General features: G+C 41.8%; 1 protein-coding gene across 3 annotated transcripts in view; it reads right to left on the reverse strand.

The window, feature by feature from the left end:
* RPAP1 (RNA polymerase II associated protein 1) overlaps positions 1–20843 on the reverse strand; it is a 251935-nt gene that overhangs the window by 216664 nt on the left and 14428 nt on the right. For all 3 annotated transcript variants that reach the window (XM_069208759.1, XM_069208760.1, XM_069208758.1), the window contains exons 2-4: positions 16383–16580; positions 13814–13962; positions 11093–11185 (exon numbers count right to left, since the gene is read on the reverse strand). In XM_069208759.1, the coding sequence (XP_069064860.1) occupies positions 11093–11185; positions 13814–13962; positions 16383–16554 (414 nt within the window). In that variant the 5' untranslated portion in view covers positions 16555–16580. The remainder of the gene's footprint in view (positions 1–11092; positions 11186–13813; positions 13963–16382; positions 16581–20843) is intronic.

Below are 20843 nucleotides of genomic sequence, written 5' to 3' on the forward strand. Positions count from 1 at the left end.
GCTGTATAGGCTCGAAAGCCTACTACCAATTAAGCATATTAGGTGATGTGCATCTCTGTAATGAGAAGGGGTGTGGTCTAATGACATCAACACCCTATATCAGGTGTGCATAATTATTAGGCAACTTCCTTTCCTTTGGCAAAATGGGTCAAAAGAAGGACTTGACAGGCTCAGAAAAGTCAAAAATAGTGAGATATCTTGCAGAGGGATGCAGCACTCTTAAAATTGCAAAGCTTCTGAAGCGTGATCATCGAACAATCAAGCGTTTCATTCAAAATAGTCAACAGGGCCGCAAGAAGCGTGTGGAAAAACCAAGGCGCAAAATAACTGCCCATGAACTAAGAAAAGTCAAGCGTGCAGCTGCCACGATGCCACTTGCCACCAGTTTGGCCATATTTCAGAGCTGCAACATCACTGGAGTGCCCAAAAGCACAAGGTGTGCAATACTCAGAGACATGGCCAAGGTAAGAAAGGCTGAAAGACGACCACCACTGAACAAGACACACAAGCTGAAACGTCAAGACTGGGCCAAGAAATATCTCAAGACTGATTTTTCTAAGGTTTTATGGACTGATGAAATGAGAGTGAGTCTTGATGGGCCAGATGGATGGGCCCGTGGCTGGATTGGTAAAGGGCAGAGAGCTCCAGTCCGACTCAGACGCCAGTAAGGTGGAGGTGGAGTACTGGTTTGGGCTGGTATCATCAAAGATGAGCTTGTGGGGCCTTTTCGGGTTGAGGATGGAGTCAAGCTCAACTCCCAGTCCTACTGCCAGTTCCTGGAAGACACCTTCTTCAAGCAGTGGTACAGGAAGAAGTCTGCATCCTTCAAGAAAAACATGATTTTCATGCAGGACAATGCTCCATCACACGCGTCCAAGTACTCCACAGCGTGGCTGGCAAGAAAGGGTATAAAAGAAGGAAATCTAATGACATGGCCTCCTTGTTCACCTGATCTGAACCCCATTGAGAACCTGTGGTCCATCATCAAATGTGAGATTTACAAGGAGGGAAAACAGTACACCTCTCTGAACAGTGTCTGGGAGGCTGTGGTTGCTGCTGCACGCAATGTTGATGGTGAACAGATCAAAACACTGACAGAATCCATGGATGGCAGGCTTTTGAGTGTCCTTGCAAAGAAAGGTGGCTATATTGGTCACTGATTTGTTTTTGTTTTGTTTTTGAATGTCAGAAATGTATATTTGTGAATGTTGAGATGTTATATTGGTTTCACTGGTAATGATAAATAATTGAAATGGGTATATATATTTTTTTGTTAAGTTGCCTAATAATTATGCACAGTGATAGTCACCTGCACACACAGATATCCCCCTAACATAGCTAAAACTAAAAACAAACTAAAAACTACTTCCAAAAATATTCAGTTTTGATATTAATGAGTTTTTTGGGTTCATTGAGAACATGGTTGTTGTTCAATAATAAAATTAATCCTCAAAAATACAACTTGCCTAATAATTCTGCACTCCCTGTACTAATAAAACAGGCCCTATGATTCAGGTAAGCACCACAGATCGTCATACCACTTTACAGTAAGAAATCCATATCAGTCTCCCCTTTCTCTTAACAAACCACCCACTGCCCATCAAGATTGAAACACTCAAGAGCAGTTAAAGTTCATAAGAGAGGTGAAAACATGGTTGTTCCGAAGATAATTACCTCTGACTCTCAGATAAAACCCAAAGTGATAATCCTTCTGCCAACTGAGCACAGTCAAGCGCTATGGAACATTAAGGATCAGCACACCATAAAGAGGACAGACAGGGGTACTCTAGCCAAAAATAGGGCGCGCCACCCGATAAAACTTCAGAATGAACTTGAAAAATAGATGGAATATAAGAACCACTACTCCCCAAACAATACTAGAGGTACCTGCCTTCACTTTGCATCTGAAAACCGTCAACCTACCTAATAAAATATGGGACTCTATCACTGACCAACCATAAGACAGAGAAAAGTTAATGAAATGTCAGATGTAGTGCACGTTAAAAGGCACAAACACACCAGTTTGGTGTTGAAGCTGTCAAAATGCTTTTTCTTAGAACTAATCCCAGTTTAGGAGCAGGAAACGTTTTTCAAACTCCTAATGGGATTCTCAATGGGGCTTGTGATAGGTGCCGCTTTCAAGTACTGAATCTGTATATTAGCAAAATCAGGTTGCAAACACTGATTTTTCACCAATACCTTAAAAGAGGTAATAATGCATTTACAAGAGGGAAGGCATACCTTTGGGAGCTCTTCCCGTTTATGATTGAAAAAAAAAAAAGGAAGAGTAGACAGGGATCCAGGGGACTACTGCTGCTAACTCAAATAAAACAAAAGTTATCTTTTCTGCAGGAAACTGGGCTGCATTTTTGTTTTTTAACATAAATGCTTTATTAAAAACCCCAGCAAAATATCAAATTAAATCCTAGGGGATAATGGCCAAAATGTTTCAACACAATCCAGTAAAACATAAATTAGTACTGAGCATAAATTCCTTTTAATCGAAATCATCGATATATTGCAAACCATCAACACGTCTGTTTTACCAACAAATTACATTTATATACACAGACATTAGACATTCAGAAAAATAGTCTTAAAATACATGCTCTAGTTAATGAATATTTACAACAACTATGTCTCAAGGGTAACATCCTATGAAATGTATCAATTCCTTGTCACTCCCTCTTGTGTTTTTTGGAAACACAGGTGATTGTCCAAGATTTTCTGACACAGAATCCACCTGAAGGTAGCCCTTTTTCACGTAAAGTGTGGAGGGTCAAACACCCTTGGGTTCCCCCTATCACTATTCTAATCTAAGGAATGCTCGACTTAATTGGACTCCTTCCACCAAGAAAAGTCAACATGTTTCGGCCAGTAAGCTTAAAAGGCTTCCTCAGGAATAAGGAATTCAAGGAAATAGATATTACATTAACTAGCAAGAAAGCCTCCACAAATATTCAATGAGCTCTTGGTGATACGAAAGCAGGTGTGGCAGGCATATGTCAGAACAAGGGATACTGACTTCTGCATATCTGGTCTGCTCAATTTAACGGATGCAGACAAGGTCAGACAAACATGACTTGCCTTCCTCCACACAGCAGAAGGTGCTCCAAATATAATTAGCTCAAGCTTCATCTGTTTCAACAGGAAGAAATCCTAACCAGCAGCAAGACATATATCCTGTTTATGCCAAGAACGTTGTCTGACCAAAAATTGCGACTAAATTGTGTTAATTGTGGTATTTTTTTCCCCTAGGTTTTCCACTGATAGTTTCTAGAGTTCAAGCCCAGGTCCCTGTGAGAGCATCCGTTCAGTGTGAGTCACAATTTGCGAACTACCTCATCACTATTTATGAATTAGGTCATATTCTGACTCATGACAATTGGGAATTTTAAGAACTGACTTATTAATACATAGGTCGGTTCATAAAATTATTTCCTGATTGCAAAAATACTGGTCACAAATTGTACCAAATATTTTACGACCAGAATATAGAACACCAGACCCCAGGTCTTCAAGATGGTCCTTCCAGTATCAATTTGACATAATCCATGTCACCATATCATTCCATATATCATGTATATATTCATTAACTCATCTCTCAACAGGACAGGCATTTAATGTAAGAAAGGACGTTTGGAACCTTGCTGGAAACAGAATGGCACAGGTATATGATATACCAGGATGCTTAAATAATTCAATAATAATTAAATAACCATTCAATACTAACCAGACAAACCTGCAGAGACCAAAGAGTTAAGCCACAAATTACTGCATGTCAGCATTCGCCAAAAATAATTCATTGTGTTTTTCGAGTTGACATGCTTGAAATGAAAAATCTTGCATTGAGACAGGTGACAAATGTAATCCTCCAACAGCCAACGGAAGTGAGGTATCTAAGATGTCCCTTAAAGGGCATGCAGTAAATATTACCACTAAGAAATTGCTTATTTCTCCACACTGGTAGCGATGTATGGAGCAAAGGGTAAAGTTGACAAATAGTGGAAGAGTCTATCAGTTCAGTTTCATCCTGTTCCTCTTTCTCATAGGACACAGCACGATTTAGCGGTTCAATTTGATGCTCTCAAAAGTAGTATGAAATATGTTAGAATATTAACTATTTTACAAAGGGGTAGATAACATTTTAAGTAATTCCACATCTGATTTTGTTTCAGAATCTTAAAGCAAGAGCTTTTCCAGGGCAGATGTACCATTATCAATTTAACAGTACAGATTTCTTTTTTTAAGATAGAGGATTTTTCTATACGGTTATACAAGTGGTATCATTCATAAAAGACTACCTTTATATTCAGCATCAGTAACAGCCTACTTAAAAGGTTTAAGAGACTGATCTGTGCAGGGGTATGAAGAAGCTGTGGGCAAATGATCAAAGCCTTGTAACACCACATGTTTTTCTCTATATCAGATGTTGCTAAGGCATATTATATATGCCTATCACATTCTGGGTTGCTGGAGGGAACACTGGGGTAGGAAATCAATGACAAACATTTCGGTATGAAACAGACAAAATTATTACGCTTGACACACATCTTAAAAGAAGTTGTTTCATAAGACTAATCCAATTGGATGATTTTGTGAATTGAATGTCGGAATGTCTGAGGTACTAGGTACGTTAAGAAGGATAAAGGAAGGATAAAACAATTCATGTTGACTTGAAACTGGGAGGTTAAGATTAATGAAAGAGAAAGAGTAACAATCTACAGACAATAAAGCATTTGGACAATTTAAGTGAATCACATTGGTTCTGGTCTGTGTTGGGCTGAGGTTCCAGTTTCAAGTGAAGCTGATTAATTTGTTCTATGAGTAACTCGCATCTTACTAAGGTCTTCAAGAACCTCTATCTTGAGGGACACCCATAGTGACATGGTTAATATAGATACCAATAAAAACCCAAATGGTCCTCAACACAGTGCAGAGTGGTTTACTGACACGGTCAAATCAAGGATTTGATTTACCTTTATTTGTTAAAGAGGGAAGATAGATTAGAGATGCACTATTCTCAGTACTCTTGTATTCATGCTGATGTAATGCCTTCTCATGTACATGTATCTTGTACGTCCCATAGATATGTATGTTGCATTTCTTATGTATTTGCAGGAGTGATTTGTCTAGTTGTGACCACAGATCCAATATTCTCATGTGTGTGTTGTTTTCCTCAACGTTCCCAAAAGGCCTAGCAGATGCTTGCTCCTCCGAGAGTGTGGCAGGTAGAGGGCTCAGGGAAAAAGACTCTTCAACTCTACATCTCATCTATCATTTGTCATCAAGCACCCATTCGTACAAAACGGCAACTTGAAAGCTCCCCTAATAAACAACATTTCCAAAGTCAAAAGGTGATTCTTTTGGGACCTATTGGGTTTGCCAACAGTTTTGAATGATGCTGTTCACCATCCCCAAAAGTTGTGCAGCATGGCTGAAGATTTATTTTAAAAAATCCTATGACGTGGCCGTCCATGTCATTTTGTCAGCACATGCACAACTACTGGCACACTCCAACAAAATGTTGCAGGCATTTTTATCAGTAAAAAACTAAGGGAAAAAGGGTAAAGTGTTTTCTTTAAAGCCAAGGGAGCAGACTCAAAGAGGGCAGAAGCAAATTGGGGCAGTAGCAATACAGGATGAGGGCAGAAGCAACACATCGGCGTAGGTGGGGGAAGCATCACGGAAAGCATGATTGGGTGCATGCAACATGGAGGAAGGAGGAGAAGAAAATGGGGAAGTGAGAGAGCAACGTCAAGCACAGGGGCGAAGCATACAGACAAAATAATGCAATAAGGAGCTGGGGGGAGAAGCACATTGGTGAGAAAGCAATAGGGGAAGAAGCACACGAGGGGGAGCCCATCATTGTGGAGGATGACGGAGAAGCACAGGGGCAAGAAAGGGTAACACAGATGGGGGAAGAGAAGCACACTGGGGAGACAGCTGGACAGCACTCTTGTGGAGTGCTTAAGACAAAAGTAGAGAAAGAAAAAAAGCAGCTCTCTTAAAGTGAGCACTGGAAGGACACAAGTAAATTGGCAGTGCATCATGGCAGGCCCAGAAAATGATGGACAAAGGAAGCCACTGAATAAGAAGCAAGGAAATAAGAGTTAAAGTAAAGCCAAATAGTAGTAACCAATTGGCAGGCTACATGTCCTTCTATGTTCCTCGTAAGCCCCTAGTATGTTTTTTTAACCAGTTAGCTAGAGCTATCTGGTCGGCTTGATCTAATAAGGAAACATTTCAGTGCTGACCCAAACAAAACTAGAAACACAGGCAAACATAAAAAATTGACACTGGGTTAACCAGATCTTACATACCATCGACCTTGAGAATACATTTATTAAAATGAACAACACTCTCCTGTCACTATACTACTAAATTATTTGGCTTAATGGGGAACTAAAGTCACTAATATTACAGATCTCATTCAAACTGTCCTACATGCTGTCTTCTTGTCAGTCTCTGGGGATATTCCTTTTATCAGTGACAGTGACACTTAAGGATTCTGATGGTCCACCTGTAATCACAGGGTGCACCTCTAACATTTGTGTCACCTTGACATAAGGGATGGTTCTTTTGATTTACATACATAACACAGAGGCCCTGAAGAGCCTTTTGAAGGCCCTTTAAGAAACACTATGGAATACAGCTCTTTAATTGTCTTCAGCCAAAACCAAACTCACAAAAACTCTGTTTTATGTTAGAGTTCAAATGTTTTATGATATCATTTCTCTGGAATATTTTACCCAGCCATAAACTGGTCTCTGATGAAAGCCAAGTACTTACACTGTCATATTCCCAGATGTAGATAAAAAGCCTACTTTCGAAAGCGAAGAAATCAACAATACCACAAGAAAAACATGCCCAAACTAAAGTAAAGCAATAACACAGGGCTGTGTGGTTAAGTCACATTTCTGCCAAGTAGCTCACATAGGCACATATTCCAAATGTACACCTCTTTTGCTTCTGCAGCACATTTGCAGAAAAGACCAGCAGTCTAGCAGTTGGACAGAAACTGCATCAAAATAGTGTGTATATGACTTTCCTTGTACTTTTTCCTAATTGGACATGTTCGCTTCTGCTATTTTCTGTCTGGAACCTAGTCCTGCTGTCAACAGCTTCCCTGAAACATGGATTGCAAATGTGAATTTATAACAAGTAGGATGATCCTCAGAGGGGCAAAGAACACAGCCGGACCAGTGTAAAGCACAGAGACCTGCTGAAAATCATTTTTGCTTGGCAGAGGTTCTGTCCAATTTGTACACTGGCAGTGGGGCAAAACCGAAAAAAGAAAATAATAGTGCTCCCTCCTACGTGACCTGGGGCCAAAGATAAAGGACAACAGAGAAATGAGAATAAGACAAAGGCTCATATGAATGCAAAGTGAAATTTTTTGGTACCCAACTACTTCATTCTGAAGGTTCATTTTCAGGTCTCGCCTGAGACAGCACATGCAATGACACTTCAGAGATCTATTGCTTTTTTTTTTTTCAAATAACAACTCAAAAGGGGCTTAGAGCCCACCCGTAACTTGCCATTGGTTGGCTTCAAAGTCACTTTCATTTCCTTGCTTTTTACTGGTCAGCAGAAGCTACTTTCATTATGTCGGTCTCCCTACAGATAGCTTTGGGAGGATTTTGATTTAATCTTCCTTAGATTCAAGGATTCAGCTGCGGGTGCTTTACAACTTCCTTCCCCTTATTTGCTACAGTTCATTACAGAGTTGAGTAGTGCTGCCACAACTTTCTTTTCTGTATTCCATGCAAGCTTGCCAGTCTGTGTGGGGCACTGCACTAGCATTTGTTGCTCACCCTCTGTTTCTCCTCCCCACCGTACCCTCTGTGTTGCTTCTGTCCCCGCCCTGCGAGTTGCTTCACCCACCCATTCCTTCCTTCTTTGTCACCCACTGTCTCCTCTCCCTGCATTGCTCCCCCCATCCTGTGCCCTATGTTGCTGTACCTGCGTTCTTTGTGTTTCTTCCCCGTCGCACAAAAAAAAATAAAAAAATAAAAAAAACTCACTAGGGCATTTTTATCATTTTATTCGCTGATCCAACAAAGGTCAGCACATAAAAAGTATAACAGTGACCAAATAATTTTGCAGGCGCACACATGCCTAATGTGAGTGCCTACAAAATGATGTACCTGTCCATTTCATAGGCTTCTTTTGTTCTTCTTTTGCCAAGCTGCACACCATTACTAAAAAACATTGATAAAGTCTATAGATCTCAAAGCAGAAATTTACTGGCTTTGCCAATGCTTGTTTTGTAATGTAATCAGAGGTCTGCATGAGTATGGAAATTATTTCACACCTTTTCTGACATATCTCATATCACATTCTACAAGTCTCTCAAAGGACCTGGATTAAGCCCTTGAATCTAACTTCATTTTTACCGTTCTTCCTAAAATATGCTGCATTCTCATCCCCAATCACCTTTTTGAGGCTACTATTGTTACAGTTAAGTAACATGGGCCTTTTCTCTTCAATACAATCTAACTGGTCTGTGCACTTATGATGACCAATGAGGAGTAATAATCCTGGATCAACTGTGAATTATAATGCCCCCTACCTCCAGACACCACACCACAGTCTTTACCTCCAATCTGCCCCAGAGGTGGGGCCAGAAAGTCTACAAGATCCCAGGGGTTTGGTTTTTATATAAAATAGGAAATGGGTGAGGGCAATCCATCCTGCCATGGGGCCTTACCCCCAACACCAAGAGCAAATCAGTTTTTCTGCTCCTCCCCCCCAGAATACAGATTAATGGGTTGCCTCCAATCTACAGCACCCCCCCCCCCCAGTTGGAGGAAAGCCCACAAGACACCACGGAAAATATAATTTAAAACACTGGGTAGAGTGGCCAGCATTGGTATGGAGCTATGCATGCCTCCACCCCTAAGTGGACAATACAGTCTTTCTGCCCTCTGAGAGGAAGATTGGGGATTTTCACCCCAATCTGCCCCCGCCCCCACTCAGGAGTAGTAAATCCAATACACTCCAGGGTATTTAATTATTTTTTTGATAAAACTGAAAAGGGTGGCCGTTAAAAATCAGTAGGCAAGTCCTTGAATACAGCAGGTTTGATGTTGGGATGCGACTGAATTTCCAAGTTGTTATCCGGCATCAGGTGCTGTAGAGTTTACTTGCTTCTCAGGATGCACTCCACACTATTATAATAATTATTATGATGAGGATCACCGCTACCAATATCGCCCACACCTTACAGTTTTTCTACACCCCTAAGTGGACAATACAGTCTTTCTTGTCCCCCACTTCCTCCAGAGACAAATTGGGGAGTTTGGCCCAAATTTCTGTGGTGTTTTTACAATGGATCAGTAGAATGGAGCTAAATCCCAATAAAGTCTCACCTGCATTGCTCAATGGCTGCGCTTTTCAGGCTTGGATTGGCTGTCATCAAGGGAAACCCATCAAACCCAGACTTTTCTGAAAACTAAGTATGGAGGGGAGTCCAGAGTGGTTTCCATGATGTTTTCCTTGCATTTCAAATGACATAAACTTCCAGAATGCACAATAATGAAGAAAATATCAACCACCCACCGTTACCCCATCTGTCTTGATAAAATGCTTCCCCACTTACATGACTTGGCCAAGCGCCGGCAACACAAAAGTCCCCAAAACGCAATGTGGCAATACAGGTAGGTACAGTAATTGGTCCCAAGCTCATCTATCACCTATGAAAACCTACCAAATCCAGACATTTAGATACCTGGAGGAGTCCAGGGTCGTGTGCCTCACCTGGATCCCACAAAATGTTCTTAGGCACAATGGCATGCAAACCTCTAACTTTGCCTAAAAATCATACATTTTCCTTGCATTTCTGTGATACCAACTCCCAGAATTCAGAGACCCACAAAATTCCTGGCATTCTCCCTGTTGAACCAATAAAAACACTATCACACATGAGTGGGTGGGCCTAGCGTCCATGGCAGGAAAGGACTCAAATGCAATGTGAAGCTATCAACATTTCCAGTCAAAAAATGACCTGATTTGACAATGGGGGTAGCTGCGGTGATTATGCTGGAGCTCTGCCACCACCCAGGGACCTCCTCATGACCCTAGTTTGATTTGTCCCTGTCGTGGCCACTAGGTCCATTATACTCTTGGAGGCTTCATGTGTTTGAAATGTGCTCTTAATGGCTCACAGCAGTTCCAAAGGAGCTCCAAAACAAAAGGTACCTCTTAACGAGTTCTGTATTAGCAGTCTACTAAGACTCTATTTTTGTAGGGCAGGATCATTTAAAGCATACTGAATCTATGAAAGAGCATATGTTTGAAACAATAATATGCTACCATCACGTCTCTTTGGCTCTTCTATACTTATCCAAATAGTACATATTACAGAGGAACGGAGACCTTGGTACCATGTCTGGCTGACGATAGACGAGAAGTATTTTGCGTAGATACAGCTGGTTCTTATTTCTTTTTTTCCCCCTTTATAGTTCTAGCCTTTGCGCGGTCAGAGTATTTCAAATACACCTAAATAAGAAACTGTAAAGTCCCTAGAATAATTCACAGAGTACACAAACACTGACACCCTTCAGGTTTCTTACAAATAGCAACACCATTCCGGGGTTCACAGAGGCGCTATCACAACACTGCACTGGCACACTGTATGTGACAGACACGATCACAGTTGAGTCCGGTGGCTCAGCAGAATCAACTCTGGCAACTCTGAACTAATGCAGCCATCTCAGTGGGCCATGCTTAACTGTGTGCTCAAAGGTTCGCCTAACCAGCCCTTCATCATTCTGCAGTTGATAAAATGTGAAACGAGTAGGGTAGTAATAAACATGTACCAGGCCCGGTAACCTGCTTCAGAATGGGTGCTTTCCAAATACAATTACAACATTGCAATAAGCTTCCATGAGCACAGAACATTTTATAATCATGCATCCATAACTCTAAATTATTCTACCTTTTTGCTAGATTACAAAAACAAAGGTATGTATAACTTACATTACCAGATAGACTCAGACTCATTTATCTGAATGCACAGGTGAACATTTATGGAAGATTTGCAAACCAATGTTGAACCGAAACTGATGCACAAAAGAGCTGTCATTACCTCCATTTTAACCTCCGAGCGGTGAAATACTCTGGGGAATGCATCGCCACTGGAAAGAGGAGCAGTCACTGCCACTGCACTGGTGTCCCGCTCCTGCAGGAACAATACATTCAATGAATTCAGGAAAGGCAACCTGCGGTTGTATTCAACCTTCCAAAGACCCAGAAGTCAGCTCCTGAACAGCTCGGCAAGAAGCTTCTTAAATGCTCAAAGTAACAATCTGGCCCCTTATGCTCAACCCAATTGTGCAATTCTTTAGAATGTTAAAGTTGACTAGCTTGTACGAGAAGGAGATCCCTGAGCAGGAAGCCACAAGAACATGTAAAAGACATCACCAGGAAACATATGATGTTAAACATAGTAAACTAGCTATAAGAATCAAGTTAACTTGGAAAGCTTTTTCTGTCCCAAGCAAGCAAAGTAGTGTGCATCCTGTGCAGAATGAGAAAACTTTACAAAATATAGCATTGGGGAGACTCAAAAATGACATATCATAGGCTTGTCTTATGAATACGCGTCAAATGACTTTACCTTTCTGGCTTCTAGTCACTGATTGTGCACCTGCAACAACCCCACATAACTCATGTAAGAAAGTGAGCCTTATGGGGCCATCAGTCAACTATTTCTCAACTCGAGTGAAGCCTTTCTTAGAATATCGAAATTATAATGCCCTTGTCTAACTAACAATTAGTTAGACATATTTAAAATGTATTACACAACATAATTTGTGGTGAATAATGTCGCTACCTAAGTTAATCAACAGAGCAGGTCTAGTGTTGCTAGCACAGATAGCCATTTATGCAATGAGCTTTATGATGCCACAAGAAAGAACTATGTTACGGTTTTGCCATCCGGCTACTAGGTGGCACTCACAGGGACCCTCCAGGGTCCTGTCTTTTTCCCTGAATAGGAATATATACACTTCTACACCTTGCATTCCCAGATACACTTCACATTCCAGTCCAGGCTTTCACACCACCTTGTCCTTTCTTTCTCCAAACCATGTCCCAATCATGCCCTGGTGGTGGCTGCTCTATTCTCTCTCAATTCCTGGATCTCATAGACTTTCAAACCTCTTTATATCAACATTCTGGACTTTTTCTCTTGCCGTCGACCCACACTCCATTCCTGGCTTTCCTGTGTCCTCTCATGTCTGCTGCTGATTTCACTGGTCTTCCCATTTCCCAGTCCCAGTTCTGCCTTCCCTTCACTGATGATTTCTTGTACCTGGTTGATTCCCTGCACCTGTCTCTCTCCTTGAACCTGTGCTCCTCCCCAGGGCCTCCTGCTATTTCTGCCTGGTGTGCCTAAAGTGCAGAGGCTCACAACTAACCTTGTTGCTGTGTTTCCTTGCTCTCCGTTTAATACTACAGCTATATTCCAGGCTTGTATTTGATTTCAGTTTTCATTGCTGTTTGGTTATGTGTTCCTGTTCAGATTATTTGTTTCTGTCCACTGTCTCTTGTTTAGCCTGTCTTTTTGTTCTCCTGTGTGCCTTGACCCTAGTTCTGACTGCATACACCCAGACCTGTCTTGTATATGCACATTCCTTTTCTTGTATTTCTGTATTCCTGGTCTAAGTGCATATTCCTGCTGTAGTTAGTGTGCAGGTGCCTAGTATATTCGAGTTTTGTATATTCTAATCCAGATTTTCCCAGAGCCCAGTTCTTGGTTCTGTGTACCTTCCACTGTTCTCTTTTGATTCCTTGTGTGTATATATTATTATCCTGATTTTCATTGTTTCCAAGTGTGCCAGTCAGATTCCAAGGCTTGTGCCTTTGGAACAGAGAACCATCCAGCATTCCTTCTCCATAGGGCCTGCTAGCATCTCCTTGAACTCTGTGAGGTTAATCTGCTCCTTGTCTTCTCATATGATGCTTTTCACTTCACAGAGAGATCACCTCTGAGGAGAAGATAAACTATAATTTATGATGTTTGTCTAATAGTTCCCTACTTTTAACTTCCTGTTCTTTGTACTTGTGCTAGTTTCCCATGGAGACTTCCAGTTCCCTATTCACTGCCTATTCCACCCTGCATCTGTATTGCTTCCCACCCGGCTTTCAGGTACTCTTGTTTATATTTAACCCTTCTCTACAGAGCCTTTGATCCTGCATAGGGCAAGCACCGTTCCCCTACTGTCTATTGTCCTGAAATCAACTACTGTCCCTGACGGATTGCCTCAAACTAGCTGGATCCCTGACAAACTATTGCTGGTACACCAGCTATCTTCACAGCCACCCTCTCCCAGAATGGCACTGCAACACTTTTATCTCAGTGCGATCAACAGAGCTGTGGTACAAGTATCAACAGTTTTTAAGGAACACTAGTTCCTGACACACAATTTATGCTGTAGATTCAAACCCTTTGATTATTTCTTTGGTACCGTATTCCTTTAGACAAAAGTATGAGCATATTGTGTTCAAATCTCAAAATATTCGAGGACAAAATAAACTTTTTTAATCATTACTGTTCAATTCTAAAGGTCCAGAAACCCTAGAGTTTGCTTCTTTGCCCTACATACAAGTACACGCTTCTCTAAATTCTTTAGCCTCACAGCATTTAAACAAACAAGCCATCGGCTCAATTCTACTCCAGCAAAAAAATAACTGGAGTAAAATGACAATGCTGAAGTAGTAATACAGAACAGACATTCTGACCCGCCCACCCCATGCACTTTTCAAACACCTATATGCTAAGATAACGTCTGAACAGAATACGCACAATGATTTTGGAAAAGACAGCGGTGATGTGGCGATCATGCTGGTCCAACAATGTCTCTGGATCGGCATCAGCAAAACGAACACTCCCACTTTTGAACTTTGACTTCTTTGGAGGAGCTGGAGCAAGTGTTGGTGGCAGATCTGGGAACTCTAAATGGCAGACAAAAATACATTAAACATGATCAACAAGCAAGCTATGTCAGACAAATACTGTAAAGGGGGTAGACATGAAAATGACCAGAACAGGATGAAGGGTGCTAACATTTCATCCACACCTCGTCCATGCCACAAACATCCTGGATAGCACACTGATAGTAGCAACAGAATGAAAAGGTTTTCTTTTATGTTTTCTGATTTTCAAGTTTAACTATAGCAAACGCATACAAGGTACTCGGATACTTTGGTGTCTTAGGTAACAAACTTGGATGCTTTTCATGCTCAGTTAGTAGTCTTCTAGTTAAATCAATGTTCTTTACTTCAGAAAGTGGAGGATTTTTAGTTTTCACTAACTTATAAATCAGGCTTTTACCATAAACAATCTTAACTATAAATACCACCTGCTGTCTGCAGACACTTCTGAGCCCTTTCCTTTGCCTCCCTACCAACATGGCATGTCTTGGAAAAGTGAGTACCATCAGAGGAAAACTTGCAAATTACTTTACGCTCAGCCACGTGGTTTACTCATGCTTTTAAAAAGGTTAAAAGGACACTTGGAATACCTAAGTGGATTAGTAAATTCTTACTAAGATTGAGCAAAGAATAAAACTTTACTTCTATCTAAAATCCATATAGGGGCAGATAAATGTAACTACTATACTTAACATATTTCTGTGTGGTTTGGAATGAGGTTTTATCAATTTCATGAGTTAACAAATGCACCGCTGATTGCTCAAAGAGTCTTTACTTTACAAAATTTGCGTGAAAGTTCAGATTAGTGTGTTATTGTTCAGAAGGTATATACTCATTTGACTGATGAGACTTAAAGCAGGACAGGTCATGCACTAACGGGGAAAACTAGTGTTCTCCCTATTACAAACACACAAACTCCAAAATCTGCCTTTGAATAATTTTTCCTTAGTGACAGGGACGATTTTCATAACAAAGTGAATAAAGGTTTCAATATCCAGGTACACGTGTCATCCAAAGATCTACCAATTGCTGCCTCTTCATTCCCCAGCAGCTTTGTAATTTCTTTCAGGCTTCACTCTATCTTTGGCCGCAGGGCTTGCTCCAGCAAACATTACACATGGTACGGTTACCACATTAACAAAACAAAAAAAATCTCCTGCAAACAGTGATTCTCCCACACATTCAGACATCAGGGGAATCAAATGACCAGTAAAAAGTAGACATTTGCCCAGGAAAAAAAACGAAGTAAGCTCTCCTTTGGGATGTTGACAACATTAGAATGGTGACCAAAACTGTCAGCATCTGGACCTTGGTGGTACTGAGGCAGACAGAGAACTTCCAAAGAGGTAATCACACAACTCTTCTGGCTCACCTCCATCAAACTGTCATCAGGAACTCTGAACTTGTGAGGTGTTAGCTTTTTCCTGTCCTCCTCATTCTGTTTCCCTTCCAACTCCTATTTCTATATCACATCCTTAGGCATGTGGCATCCCTCAGGATTTGGCTTCTTCGCCCTTGTGTTACAGCATCTACATTCTCTGGTCAAGACTATTGGGGCTAACGGGGATATTTTACAACTATGTTAATAAAACCTAATCCGATAAGAAGTCTCTGTCTGTGTTCTCCAACTGTTTCCCCAGATATTGCTGCTGGAGAACAGACAGCCTGATACTGAATTCCAACAATACTGAGATCAATTATTTTGAACCCAGAGACTGACTGATGATCCTCTGTCTTTTAGTTGGTTTCATTGTCTTCTATTGGGCCAGTCAATGCTGTGAAAATCGCCATGGACAAGGAAATGTCAGCTGGCCCACGTGTCACGTCAACTAATAAGTCTTGCTTGTTCTGTCTAAAAATCCTTAGACCTCTATTCAAATGCTACTGTAAATGACTGAAGATCTGGCACTTGAGGTTTCAAGGAAGCATTTATGTCAGTGGGGTCCTGCCAGATGTGCCAACATCTGCTGAGACTTCAGTCTGTGGCTACTCACATTCTCCGCATCCCCTGAAGGTATATTTCGGCCTTGCAGACCTGAATGTGGCTGCTTTTGGAGCAAAGAGTGCAATGGTAGGCATTGTATGGAAAACTCCACAGTAACTAGCATGTAAATTCAACTATATTGTTTTAGCTTCGCTGCCTAGATGAAATTAGTTTACATTTGCTTTAGCAGGACAGTACATATATTCTAGGAAAAGACTGTAGCGAGATCTCTTCCCGGGGGCTCAAGGCTCTTTCAGTTTGTATAAGGTGCATCTTACTTAGTAGAGAGTGCAATATGCTATTTGTCTTATAATAAGTGCCTTTACTGGTGTGTAAAGCATTTTACTGAGAGAAAAACATATGTATTCAACATGTTGAAAACTACTGTACGACATAATTGTAGGATTCCTGAAATGATGCTCACTTTCTTAATTATGAAATAAACAAACATTGTTACCCTCTAGTTTCACAACATCTCTTGTATCCTGATCACCACATTCTGTGCTGCCTTTCCTCTTATCAGCTTTCTTCACAACCTGAGCAGCACATGGTGCTCCTGCAGCCAGGAACTTGTTCTGAAACTCTAGCAGGTCTTCTTCGGACTCCCCGGGTTTAGGTCTTGAGAGCATCGTCTTGGACGTCCTACCGCACAGACCTTTGGAGAAAAAAAAACATAAACGCCAACAAAAAGTTAGCAGGTGCAAAGATGATTCTACCTTACATCTCAACTCAATAGCAGTGGGAACGGAGGGCCAGGAATATGCTGAAAGGAAAGGAAAACGCTGTTGTCGCTGTACTAAATGGTGACACCTCTTATGAAATAGGTCTACCATCAAATGCCAGATCTTCAGAAGGAAAATGTTACAAACACTGAAAAGGAGGCCTTACCATGTGGTGTGGGGTTGGGTAAAGGCACACTAACCACTGATAAAAGTAAATCTGGAGAATTATACACCTCAGAATGAGATTAATGGACTAGGGGAATGGGACATGTTGTATACTAATTTACAAACACTCTGGAGAGGTTTCATATTAAGATGTGTACCGTTAATATTCTTAGGCTCATGCCTCCTATTTTCATAAAGTTACTTTTTTTTTTAGACTTTAAAAAAAAAAAAAAAATGAATAAAGAAATAGGATGTATCCTTGCCTTCCCCTTAACCTAATATTGGATTATCCGCAATGCTACAAATGGAAATATGGCTCAACGAGTTGAACACTGTCTGTTAAAACATACAGTAATCTGTAGATCAATAAGTTTGAACCCCGGCAAAGCCAATTCAAATGTCCATCCTGCCAAGTCAATAAAATGAGTACCATTACATTTGGTAAATGTTACATCAGTAATTGTCAGCACTGATAAACAGAAGTGCGCTATGGAACAATATGTAAAAAAGAAAAAAAAAACGAGTTATTATTATGGTTAATGTCGCACTTTATCCTTTTCTCCTATTTTCTTTACCTGGATTATTCTTCCTAAGTGAAGATAATTGGTGCGCATTTTGAACCTGAGAACTACTGCCAACATTTCTGAATGTCTATCTTTGTAGGTGCTCATTACCTTTGTAGAAGCGTTTTTCTGGGTTAATAGCTTCTTCACATTTTATGGGTCGTGAATTGTGAAATCCTGTGTGTGTGCTTGGTGCACATATATTTGTGGCGCCCCTGGCTGGTTTTGACAGCGCACTGGAGAGCTGTGGCACACAGATGTGGAACAGCTGCTTTAGAGGGTACCTTTGATATTAAAAAGCTAGATTTTCTTAGACAAGCTATGAATGTCATGTCATGTTCGGTTTGTGGCCTTAATACAATAAAAGCATGGAAGAGAAGCAGACCGATCAAGAAGATCGTAGGATCACTCCATGCGCCCCATGTACTCTTCCTCTCACTCAAGGTCCTTGAGACACTCATTGAAGAGGCACAAGAAGAAAAAGAAGTCGAAACAGTGTTAGACTTCATCTTGTCCATCAGTCAATGCAACAAGTGAGGAACATCGGCGTTCCAGGCATGGTTCTGCTGAGCTGTTGCCAGGTCCGACTTTGCATTTCCCACCTTTTCTGGGAGCCGAGCGACCCCCGCTCAAGTAAAGGACTTTTACAAAGGCTGTGCGCCACTAAATCGAGCAGACTAACCCCTCAGAAATGCCTTCGGGCCCTGTGGGGTCCGAGGAGGCCCCATCAGGTTCAGCGCCAACGGGTTCGGCCTCGGCTCCACTGGGGTCTGACGGATCTCATCTCGGATCAGGATAGGCAACAGTTGGGCCAACGTGACCTTCTCCGGCGCCAGTCCCGACGCTGATGCTTTCAACTTCAGCCCCATTTCAAAGGTGAGGAATCTGCAGCTAGAAGTCTCTATCAGATTGATCTTTTGAATTCTAGACTTTCTCCAAACATGACTAGAGTAATGGGAACAAGTGGTACTAGATCAGGATCTGATACAGGTGTAAACTTAATACAACTGCCCTGTTAATTCATCTAGTTGAGAACTGACATAAGATTTCACCACCTAAAAAGCAGTATTTTAAAAAGAAAGTAATCTATCTTGGACACCATTTGGAAAAGGAGTGTGAAGAGTCTCGAAAGAAAGTGTTTCTGCAATTCTGAAAACAAGCCCACCAGTCACCCAGAAGGAGGTTGGGATGTTTCTTGGAATCGTTGGTTACTGTTGTTAGTGAATTCCAAATGTTTCCATGATTGCAAAATCCTTGGTAAGGGTAATAACCAGTAACATACAAGATTCGGTACCATTTGACAAAGAATGCTTTGATGCACTTGAAGAATCGAGAGAGAGTTTGTATCATACAACAGCCCTTGGAAAGCCTAATTATAATCTAACCTTTTTCTTGTTTTGCCATGAGAGATGTAGATATGCACTTATCAATCCTTACCCACAGACATGGTGAGTTGATGCATCAAGTAGTTTACTTGCCAGATCTATCAGATCCAGTAGCTGTAAGTCTTCCAGGCTGTTTGAAATCAGTTCCAGATGCTTGCATTGCCACTGAACAGTGAAGGAATAGTGATAGGTCATACTTTAATTGTATATGTCCCACATTTAGTAGAGATTCTTCTGACCAGATAAATCAATAGCAGGCTGACTCGCTATGGGCAGATTTTACTTGCAGCAGAGAATATCTCTATTATTACAAGATGTGTTAGACCGGTCAGCCTTAGTTTGGTCTCCATCCCCCACCCCCACCCCCTCCCCTCCTCCATTTTTCTGATCTTGGTTTGCTGGCCTTAGGACACTGTAAACTTTACCACTGCTAACCAGTGTGTTCATGGTAACATTGGCTTACACCCAACTGGCATATTGAATTTACTTGTATGTCCCTAATAAAGAGGCACTTAAGGTGCCCAGAGCCTGTAAATTAAATGCTACTAGTGGGCCGGCAGCACTGATTGTGCCACCCACATAAGTAGCACTTTAAACATATCTCAGGCCTGCCACTGAGCCAATGAGTGCAGTTTCAATCTGCCAATTTGACCAGGCAAAATACAACTTCTGTAGGGCATGGGTACTGAAGAGGGCCCCTATGAGCTGCAGCACCACTTGTGCCACTCTAAGGGCCCAGCACCAACCTCATGCAGACTGCTATTGCAGGCTGCATGACAAAGTGCTCCCTAAAAGTAACAATACAACATGGCACACTTGTGTGCCATGCCCATCTAAACACTGCAATATTTGTAAGTCAACCCCACAGCAGGGCCTTCAGTCCTAATGCAGGCTGCATCATATTACCAGTGAGGACATATATGCATAAGCAAATATGCCCCTACTATATCTTTGTCGATTCTTAGACACAGTAAGTTTGCAGGGAAGCCATTTTAAATACATGTGCTGGATACGAGTTCTATAGCTACATGATGGCTTCTCTGAAGATAGGGGTGCTTGGTATCAACATGTCATATTATTAAACACGGACTGATTCCAGTGACGGATTTATTAATACATGCACCTAGAGGGCAGTGGCCAGTCTGCCACCAACATATGAGAATCTGGACTCACCCCCCCGTGAGAGTCTTTACTCTCTGGAGATCAGAAACTAAAGCCTGTTTGGGCTGGGGTGTTAAACACTCCTTTCCACAGGATGACTTGCATTTCAAAGCAGGGAGTTGCAAAGAAGCCCACCGCCTTTGGTATGCAGATCTGGCCTCTCTCACAGAAAGATGCCAATCCCCCTACCCCAGGACCCATCTAGCACCTTGACAGGCAGGGAAATTAGCTAGGCAGGAGGCGTGTTACATTTCTAGACTGGGAACAACCCTTTGGTGACCTGCCTGAAGTGGTCACGACTGAGGAAATTCTACCATCTTGTGTGTGGTGGAATTTAGGAACTCTGGACAGGGTGATGCCCACTTCCAATAGGAAGTGGTCATCTAGGGGGAGTAGTTACCCCAAGGATAAAAAGCCCATTGGCTACTATCCTTCCTTCCCCTTAACGCCCCCCTATATCGAGAATTTAGGGGATCCCCTGACACCAGGACCTCAGATCTTTGCTGGAGACAAAAGGAGTGAACAAGAAGCCTGCTGAACCCGAGAACTGAGGCGCACAACTAACTTGGTGCCAACCCTGCTGGCCTGCCTGCTGCACCTGACCCTTGAGAAGCAACTGACCTGTCCTGCCACTGCATCCTCCAAGAAACTGGGAGAGTTGCCAGTGCTTCGCAAATCGCCAAGAAGAACTCCCCTGGAGAAGAGGAGCTGCTCTCCTGCAGACATCCAAGAAAGAACTGTGAGGAATGGTACCGCCAAAAACCAGACGACAGACATCACCACTGTACCAGAGTCGCCTAGCCCGAGCTGAAGTGTGCCAATGGGGTCAGCGTGCTCCCTAGCCCTAAAGAGTTGAAGCCCACCCTGAGTGTGCCCACTGTGGACTTTGAGACTGCATCTGCAGCCTGTTTCTGCAGACCAC

The sequence above is a fragment of the Pleurodeles waltl genome, chromosome 9 (assembly GCF_031143425.1).
Source record: "Pleurodeles waltl isolate 20211129_DDA chromosome 9, aPleWal1.hap1.20221129, whole genome shotgun sequence".
In the NCBI taxonomy this organism is placed as follows: Eukaryota; Metazoa; Chordata; class Amphibia; order Caudata; family Salamandridae; genus Pleurodeles; species Pleurodeles waltl.